The 9,936-nt window shown below is 37.6% G+C and overlaps 1 protein-coding gene across 2 annotated transcripts; it reads left to right on the forward strand.

The window, feature by feature from the left end:
• The first annotated feature begins 361 nt into the window (after window positions 1-361).
• Window positions 362-8,859, forward strand: LOC104248558 (protein TRI1-like). 2 transcript variants are annotated; one of them, XM_070168221.1, is made up of 7 exons: window positions 362-790; window positions 4,562-4,676; window positions 4,773-4,947; window positions 5,783-5,878; window positions 6,178-6,344; window positions 8,086-8,116; window positions 8,432-8,859. In XM_070168221.1, exons 1-7 carry the CDS (start codon window positions 447-449, stop codon window positions 8,440-8,442), a joined length of 939 nt encoding a protein of 312 aa, XP_070024322.1. In that variant the 5' UTR covers window positions 362-446; the 3' UTR covers window positions 8,443-8,859. The 2 variants fall into 2 exon arrangements, with proteins under 2 accessions (XP_070024322.1, XP_009803136.1); XM_009804834.2 differs by lacking the exon at window positions 8,086-8,116 and having other exon boundaries at window positions 363-790.
• Window positions 8,860-9,936: the final 1,077 nt, after the last annotated feature.

Below are 9,936 nucleotides of genomic sequence, written 5' to 3' on the forward strand. Positions count from 1 at the left end.
AGTAAAACTAAATTAATTATAATTAAATAAAAAATTCAATAATATAAACATATATTATGCTGCTATTTAATTAGGTATAAATAAGTTTTTACCATCAGGCAACACCCACTAATCTCATAAGCCTAATCCATTTGTACTTGGTAAAATCCTTTGGAAAAGAGAACGTGTAGCTTGCTAAAATCAGACAAATTTATATTGGACGATTTTTTTTTACTAGAAATGGAGCATATATCTTTTCAGGTGTAGAAAATTTACATTCTTCCAGAAATGCCCTCGTTGTTGGTACCCGAGACCCACGTGTTAGACGTTACCCCACCAAATCCACGGCAAATTTCCGCTTTACTCCACCTCAGCCCCAAAATTGCCATTTCATATCACCGAGTCATCCATCTTCCTCTCTCCTCTCTTTCTAACATTCAAACCTAACTTTACCCAAACCAGAGGAAATGGTATCGGACTCGGAACTCGTCGGCCGGCTGCGTGAGTTCCTAAGCACCTCCGACCTCACCACCACCACCACCACTGCCGTCCGACGAAAGCTCGAAGAGGACTTCGGTATCGATTTATCCGATAAAAAGGCCTTCATTCGAGAACAAGTTGATCTTTATCTTGAAAGCCAGTTTCAACTTGAACAGCAGAAAAATGAAGGAGAAATGCACGACGAAGTCGATGACGGACCGCCGGCGGAAGTGAGTGACGAAGAAGAAGATGCGGCGGAGGAGGAAGAAGAAGAAGAGCAAGAGGAATCTGAAGCTGTTACTAAAGTAAAACGAAGAAGTTCTAAGAAAAAGTATGTGAAATTTAGATATATGTTCATTTGATGTTCATGTGATTTTTTATGCCTTGTTCAAATGTTAAATGATACATTCTGTTGCTTCTATTTTAAGACGGCATTGTTACAATCATGCATGCGATATTTCATTTTCCTTTTGCATTTCTTCTGTGAAAAAAAGATATACTACTAGTTAATAGCTCAGAATAGAGGTTAGACTAGTACACTGCATAGTTAAGGGATGTTCTTGCTAATGACACATATTTCTAAGTTCTTTTTTATAACGGTGGGGTGTGGGGGGGGGGGGGAACCCTTATGTTCTTGAACCAATAATCATCTTTCGGCTCCTCCTAAACCCAGCTATCTTTCAACCGTAGCCTTTTTCCCCTTTGTATGAGAGTTTAAAGAAATTTCTCTGATTTTTCTCTTTAACTAGTACCATTTTTTAGCTTTCACCAAGCTCGGGAACTGCAAGTTAAGCGTTGCTCTATCCTGTTTAATGGTGTTGGACAAAGTTCATTGCTATATATGGTAGATAGGATAGACATAACCAAAACTCTGCCTAAATCTTGAAACTGTTGAGCCACATGCTTTTATGGGAAACTCGAGACTCTTTATAAGAAGCCAAGGCCAAGAGCAAGCAGGAGTTGTCCTATCTACCTAGAAAGATTCGATAAAGAAAATGTGAGTGGGCGGGAAATCAATAGACACAGAAAGAGAAGAACAAAAGGAGCAGAAGGCACTCCATTTTTTATGTGAAATCAAGGAGTAGCAGGTTAGACTTTGACACTTTCCCGTGCTGCTATGATGTAACGTGCAAACGTCCCAAGGCAGCAGGATGTATGGTGTAGGGCCCCCTATTTTATCTCCCTAAAAGTTCTTTATGGATTTCGATTTTCGAGTCGTGAATAGAGCAGTGGCTTATTCGGCGCTATATCACAATTCATTCTCGTCTTTCTATTTCTGCTACTATGCCTCCTGTTTACTGTTTAGTTCAGTTACTTTTTTTTCTTGCAAGCAAGAAGGGGAAAAAATAGGCGATTCGAATCCGTGTTCTTCTTCTGATTTCTGCATGGGATTCTATGCCAAGAACATCGGCTTCTCATGTCGATCTTCTGTTCGGCCAAGGGGAGGAGAGAAAGAACACATGCATGGAGATTCTGTCTCTCGGAGGTTCGAGAATCTATGATAGGACATCTAAGGCTAAGGTTATGAAGTAAAGGAAGTCCATTACGGAGAGAAGTGGTGATCTCGTCTTGCTTGCTGGGAGAGAGGAAGCTTCCGGACCATCTTTTCCAGCCAGACGCAACTCGACTAATTCACCTTGTACTTGCTACCTCTTAAAAACACAAGTGCCGGGTAATTATGTCCGTGGAAACAGTCTCTTGTAGAAATGCAGGGTAAGGCTGCGTACAATAGACCTTTGTGCTCCGGCCATTCCCCGGACCCCGCGCATAGGTGGAGCTTAGTGCACCGGGCTGCCCTTTTTAATGTTTAGACAGATGAGAAGAAATAACCTAGTGTTTTGTTCCATTGAAATTTGGATACATATTTCTGTATTCTTGAAATAGCAATTCAACAGTGCTCTTTTTAATAAAAGATATTAAGTTCTGAAAGAAAAAAGATGATAGTACCCCGGGTTTCCTTTTTTGCTTGTTTGGGTTGTCTTCACGTCAGCTCCGCCTATATGAGTTTTGTATAGCTGGTTACATGCATAGATAGTGGAGAAAGATTGCATTTTTACTCTATTGCTGTTAAAAAAAAAGGATAACAGAGAAAGAGTGCGGTAAGTTGCCAGCATGTGAAAAGATAGTTATAATACATGAATGAATGTGAAGTTGGCCCACATAGAGCTGAACGGATGTAGAGAATTCATATACTTGACCCTATTGATCTGGGATTGAGGCGTACTTGATCTATTGATTGATTTTTGTATTTGTCTGTCTTCTTGGATGATTATCAGTTTTCCGGTGCCCATATTTTGTCTTATGTTGGGCAGTTGAACCATTAGGTGTATTTTCTGCCTGACGGTGTCAATAGGCTCATGGACCACAAATTGCAATGAGTTATAGGAAGGATGAAAAGATTCTGGGGTTGGTAGGGAGGTGACCAGTTGGGGGGGGGAGTAGAAAGTCGAAATCTTGTGATTATCTGCTGCTGTCTCCTTTGATTACAAATAGTTCTTGTTGTTGTCAAGGGTTGTAGTCTTTGCTCAATTTGTCATCCTTATGTTTCTGTCACTTCCTTTTCTATTAACCAAATATGTTACAGTAGTTCGATTGTGTTATTATTTGCTTGAGGAGGTTTAAACATTTCACCGCTATTATTGATATATCGGCATTAACTTTCAACTCATTCATTGTGTTCACTGCTTAATTGAAGGCTGAACTATGACCCCCATTTGCTATTGAAATTGTCAAAGTGAAGGGCGCTTTTCCAGCGATGTTAAATAATACTAATTGGTGTTGGGCCAGGATATTAATATTACTTTAAAAAAAAAATTAAAAGTAAATATAGTACCAGGATTGCATTAGCCTGAGAGATTATTGCTTGTTCCTCCTCTTGTTTGCAGAGGCATTAGCTGCTTTTGCTATCATTCTTTCTCATGACTGCTACAAATATACTGCCAGAAACCAGCATAAGAATCTCCAGGAAGAAGTTATGCAAACTATAGCCAATCCATGCATGTGTTAATTGAAGAATGTGTAAAATGAATGAAATAGAGAAATTTACTTGGATTGTAATAGGCTAGGAGAAAAGAAGATCAATTCCTCGTATTAAGAGAGAAAGTAGATGCAAACCAAAAAATAAAAGGAAAAAGAATGGAAAATCTGTGAGATGTTGATTGGCTTGAAGGAATGGGGAGGAAAGGAATACATAAGAATTACGAAACATAATGCAATTTTCAGCTCATTGTTTCCATTCTATTTCCTTTCATCTATGATCCACCCAATTGACCCCTCAGGCAAAGTGCAAAAGAAGAGGAATAGCAGTCTTAAATAAAATCTAAAGTTGACATCTTACGAAACAGCTAGGAAGATCTAAAGTAAACACCGAGCAAAATAGTGACCAAAATCTTGCTTCTTTCCTTCCAAATAGTCACAATCAGAAAGCTTAGGTGGATTGTATGGTCGGAACCTCCTTTTTATGACATGTGACTTTATATTTCCCCTTTCATGACCTGATAGTTTATCTTGGTGGAACTTCAGTTAGTTTTGCTGAGGGAATGCTCTCTCCTTCTCTCTGGGAGAAGCCACCCCTATATAGCCAGGGGTATTGATCATGTGTGTGCATGTGAGTAGTTTACTTTGGTGGTTGTGTGACATCTTTTCTCATGTCCGGATCTGCATTATACGGTGGTATTAAGTTTAGATGATATTTAAACTAATGAAAGAAAGTTTCTTATCAATAGAGAAAAATGCTAATACCAAAAGGATGAGGTGATATTTGCTGATCAGTGATGCTAAGCTGGCTCATCGCTCTTTTGGTTATGCGCGGATCATGTCCTTGTCCTTCAGTACAACATTACTGATATCTGACAAATCTCATGTATCAAACCTGTTGACCCAGAACTTCCGAACTTTTAATGTTTGCAGCAAACAATTATTACCATTATATTTCATCAGCTATGAATCTGGGCATGTTGAGTGGGGAGAGAAAATATGAGTATCTGAATGATTGTATTTGAAAAAAATTAATTGCTTATTTGCCTCTTATGGGGATCTCTTTATTTTAGCCTTAGATGTTAGACCACACTGGTTGAACTAATGGTACACTAAATCCTATTAGGTCTGGGAAGAAGAATGAAAATGTTAGAAGGAAAGCTGGTGGATTTACCAAAATATGTAGCCTTTCTCCCCAACTTCAAAAATTTACTGGGGAAGCAGAACTTGCAAGGACTGAGGTATCACAAATCTGCATGCTTCTGTCTTCTTTTAAAGCCTCCATTGCCCTTGATATTATTGTGCATGAACTAAATCCTCACAAATGCTCTATGAAGGTGGTGAAGAGGATGTGGAACTATATTCGTGAAAATGATTTGCAAGAGCCGTCAAATAGGCGGAATATAAACTGTGATGACACATTACGAGAGCTTTTTGGTGTGGATAAAATAGACATGTTTCAAATGAACAAGGCCCTGGCAAAGCATATTTGGCCCTTGGATTCTGATGGTGGTATGGAGATGCTTCTCTTCATTCTTTCTTTTTCCTTTGTTTTTTCTTTTTTCCCCTTGGTTTGCTGAATACTTTCTGGTAAATTTTTCTATGACACTTGATTCTTCCCATTTGGCGAATTTTGTACATAGATCGGTTTTGTGTTGCTTCTTGCTAAATAATGCTGTTACTAACTTATCTTCGGTTCTTATAAAGTTTTGCTGCAACTGCTCTCAGATTAATTGCTTGTATGCTGTTGGCTTTTAGACTAGATTTGTGTTTGTATGCTGTTGGCTTTTTAATGTTCTGCCATGTAATACTGTATCGTGCTTTTTGATCATGTAGAAATCAGACACTTTAGAAGACTGTATTCTGATTCTTAACTATTGAAAGTAAGGTGGGTTTCTACAAGCTCCTGAAAAGTACATTCTGTACTAGTTTTCATGTCATATTGTGGCCACCTTATTTCTCAGTAACTTTTTTTTCTCTTCATTTGTCATTCTATGCAATTATGAGCCTTTTCTGTGTTGCAGCCCAAGGTTAGCTTGTAGTCAATAATAATACATGAGGAAACAGTAATCTTACGAACGTAATATTGGCTGGGATGAAGAATGATAGAATGTTTCCTCATGTAGGATGCTTTGTCTTAATTCCAACTTGTGGTCAGCATGTAAATCAATAATACTATTTGAGTAAACATTAATCTTATGCATGTTATATTAGCTGATGTTACAGCTTGTTAGTTTTGGCCTTTGGGTTTAACAACTAAAATCCTGTTGAATGATTAATTCTTGGCATGTGTAAAGTCTTGCATTTCTAATTTTCCACTTGTGACCTCTATGTGACTATGAATCAGTTTCCACAATAACAACTTCTGGTTCGGTAAATTCTACTGCGAGGGAAAAAAATTCTACGGCAAAGAAAAAGCGGCAGAAGCAAGAGGAGGATGAAGGTAATAACTTAGCTTCAGCTACTATTTAGACAATTTCTTTTCCCAGCTGTGAAAGTTGTTTCTGCTTACTGTCCTTATGCCAAAAAACTTGTTTTAGTTTCTTAGATGGCTGTGATAGTATTTATCCGTGCAACTTTATTTCAATTCATGATTTACATTTAGAAATATTAAAGGGTTGTTGTCTGTTCCTACATTGTTTTTTGTTGCTGATAAATGATTCATACATAGTTCTATTGTTGTCCATACACAATGCACAATTTGTTAACGATATATTTGATCCCTCGTATATTTGATAATAGATTCAGATGAGCCAAAGAGAAAGGAAAAGCGGCACAACTCTGGAATTCTTGCTCCACTCCAGCTTTCTGATGCCTTAATAAAGTTCCTCGGTACAGGAGAGAGTGAACTGCCACGAGGCAATGTTGTTAAAAGAATTTGGGATTACATTAAGCAAAATAACTTGCAGGTAGACATTAATTTGTGGTATCTCATCTAATTTCTCTCCACTGAATTAACATTTTCTTTTTCTTTTTATTCCTGAATTTTAAAAACTAGCTTTAAGGTCAATGTAGTGTGTCTTTAATATTTCAACTTTAGCTAGGTCATTCTCTATATGTCTTGCGGTAGGTGCTCATCCTTTTCTGCCCTTAGTCATATTCAGTGTTGCTGGTAACAGATATATACTTAAATGTTGCTTGATTTAGACAGGTAAAGTTCTTGAATTCTTTCATTTGCTACACAAAATAGCTTTCTTGCAATACCTAGTGATAGGTTGTAAACGTATGTAGCCCGTATAGGTGTCTAGCGTCATTACCTCGAAAGATCTGATTTTAGAAAGTAGTAAGTCAGTTTCAAGTAGTTCTGGAAGAGAGAACTATTCTCAAGAATTTAATTTTCTGTCAAATTGTTAGGAAAATGAATTGTCCAAAACCATATAAAGAAACTACAATCCATTCCTTCAACTCTCCTCCCTAGGTGCAGGACTGAAGATCTGGAACACGGATAACCCAACATCAGGGATCGGTCTGGTTTCAACAACAACAAAAACCCAGTGTAATGGGTAGTGTGTAAGCAGACCTTGACCTTACCCCTATCTGTTTCCGATAGGCACTCGGCACAAGGAAAGATGAAAAAAGAAGGGGAGCTAACTTACAAGGGGAGGATTATCCAAGAGCATATAATGAGACTGCAACCCATGCTGGCCTTTAACCAAAAAATTGAAATCTTTTGAAGGACATCAAAGACATGAATTATCACTCAATCAGGTCATGTTTGTTTTCAGAGTTTGCTCCCTAAGGATCTCCAACATATAATTTTTATTCTTTTAATAATGGTGGTGTCGGGGTTAGCTTGTGCGCACGTCCACTATTCCACCGAGTACCTACTGCCTCCTACCGATAGAGTTAGTAACTCTGTCCACCAAGGCTTAAGCAGATGAGAAGAAATCACCTAGTGTTATGTGTTTCCGATGTGATTTGAAGCCTGCTCTCCAAGGTTTAATTGATCACTGGACAACAGCCTCCAACATATTTACTATGTTGGGTTCAACAATGCCAAGAGTAGCAAGAGTAGCGAATATGCTTCTTCATTTCTGCACAAGTTTGGTTTATTCCCCGTCGTGCTTCCTGACCAACAAGGGAATTCTCCGTTACTCCTCTTTCACTTCCACTTGTGTTACCTCCTCCTCCTATCAGTCCATCCAAAAATTATGTTATTTAATTGCATCGCCATTTTGGCATGTAAGATAAGTAGTGAGTTTTTATGATCTGACTAAGGTTTGGTGAATAGAGTTATCCGTTATATACTTATATGTGTTGGTGGGAGATAGCAGGTATCCCGTAAAATAGCCTAGTATGTGCAAGTTAGCTTGGGCACTTCCATTATAAAAAGAAAGATATGTATAGAGTTTACAAAGTCAGAAACTACAAAGTCATGCATGCTCGCTTGTCCTCACTCACATTACTTTTTCTTGTCATATTAGCAGTGGTCTGTTTTTGCTTTAAAATGTAGTCAATTAATTAATTTCAGAATGTTGCTTCAGCATTGATCTAAAATATATAAATAATTGCCTAGGTACATTCTTTATGCTTGCCTTACTTTTCTTTTGGTTCTATCACCAACTTTGTTAAAGCACCTTCATTTAGACAGTGGAAGTATTTTATCCTGCCAGCTGACTTAATCATACAATTTTATTTTCTTTGGGTCAGTATAATTATGAGAAGCAAGAGAGTCGATTCAGTAAGTGGAGGATTGCATCTCTTCTCAACTAGGGAACTTAACACTGCATCTAGAAGGAACTTTGGATGAGCATGTAACAGGACGCAAATTTCTTATATATGAGGAAGGAACACTGACAATTCATTAGCGCCTGACAACTTAAGCATTTAACATTTCCTTTTGAGTTTTCTTGAGAAAGCTTCCAAACATGTTTGGTTGAGGGACAGAAATTGCATTTCCAGATTCAATTCTATGATTTATATTGTGGTCTGATTGCTTAGCATAAACTTTATGGAAGTTCGGCATTCGCTAAAGTTTTCTTTGTTTATCTTGAAGGATCCGTCTGACAAGAGGAAAATAATATGTGATGAGAAATTGAAAGAACTATTTGATGTTGATACCTTCACGGGATTTGGAGTATCAAAACTACTTACTGCACATTTTATTAAGGCGGAACGGTGATATGGTGGGCTTCATTTTGCAAAAAGCTCAAGGGCTTCAGAATTTTGCTTTAAGTTTGAAGCTAGATACTACTAGATACTAACATCTTTGTTGTCTTCTCTGTTGTATATGTTTTTGGACACTACTGCGAACGACTATAGGGGAAGCAAACAGTATTTTAAGTTGATTCACGGGTCTTCTCCTATTACTTAAAAGTTCGTTTTGCTCAAACTGATTAACTGAGGAACTGTACTTCTGATGAAAAATGTGAATACTCATGTCCTTTCTCATGTGGTTTTTTGTGCCTCTGTTTTGAGGATATATACGGACATCTTGGGAAGAAGATTTGAATGATTGTCCAACAATGTACAAAGTTTTTGGTTGGGATTTTTCTTAAGTCATTTCTAATACATTTTTTGATAGACGATACTAATTAGTTGAGATTAAGACTTAGTCATGTTGGTATCCTTAACTAGGAGTTAATCTTTGTTAGAATGTATGTTAATAGAAAATGAAGATAGCTTTCTGTGTTGGTGAACCTAAATAATTGAATACTAGATTGAGACATGTCTAAATGGAACGATGTGGATAGTGAGGATTTCAGATAGTTGATTTCGACTAGCTTGAGATTGAGGCGTAGATATTTTTGTTGTCTGGATCCTGGTTCGAGATGGTTTAGCACTGCAAGAGGCTAATGAGAGTATTCAGTCGTGTATGTAAATGGAAACCTAAAGATTGATTCAACTTGCTCTTGTAGCTTCATTGTATTGATGTCTAAAGACGCAATTTAATTTCAAATTCATGAGCCTGTCATGTTTTTATTTCTCACATAATTAGGTCAACTGGTGTTCCAACCAAGGGGTTGTGAGTTCGAGTCTCCCCAAGAGTAGGGTGGGAAAGTTCTTGGAGGGAAAGATGCCGGGGGTCTATTTGGAACCAGTCTCTACCCTAGGGTAGAGGTAAGGTCTGCGTACACACTACCCTCCCCAGATCCCACTAAATGAGATTATACTAGGTGGTTGTTGTTGTTGTTGTTGGTGTTCCAGATTGACGCCGTTTTCTTTAAGATTACCAATAGACATATTCAGGTTGATATATACAGTTTCATATTCAAAACTGGCATTCAGACCATGAGTCTAAAGTTGAAGAAATGATCAACTGCAAACTACAAGGTCACCGGTGTGGCCACATGATGTAAATATATGTTTCTTCCACAGTTTTGCCTTTTGTAACCCCAATTGAACCGTGGTTATAAAAATTGATCAACCTCAATTTCTTTCAATCACATGGCTAATTAAGGTTGATCTTTATAAAAAATCAGTCACATGGCCAATTAAGTGATTCTATTTCATTTTTTATAAAGATCTTGTACTTTTACGTTAAAATTAAATTATCTTTGA

This window comes from Nicotiana sylvestris, chromosome 2 (assembly GCF_000393655.2).
Source record: "Nicotiana sylvestris chromosome 2, ASM39365v2, whole genome shotgun sequence".
Lineage (NCBI taxonomy): Eukaryota > Viridiplantae > Streptophyta > Magnoliopsida > Solanales > Solanaceae > Nicotiana > Nicotiana sylvestris.

Excerpts from the sequence above, each read along its gene's own strand:
- LOC104248558 (XM_009804834.2), top strand. The coding sequence starts at position 447 with ATGGTATCGGACTCGGAACTCGTCGGCCGGCTGCGTGAGTTCCTAAGC. Across the intron at positions 791-4,561 it reads CGAAGAAGTTCTAAGAAAAA|GTCTGGGAAGAAGAATGAAA; the intron begins GTATGTGAAATT and ends AAATCCTATTAG. Across the intron at positions 6,345-8,431 it reads TTAAGCAAAATAACTTGCAG|GATCCGTCTGACAAGAGGAA; the intron begins GTAGACATTAAT and ends TTTATCTTGAAG.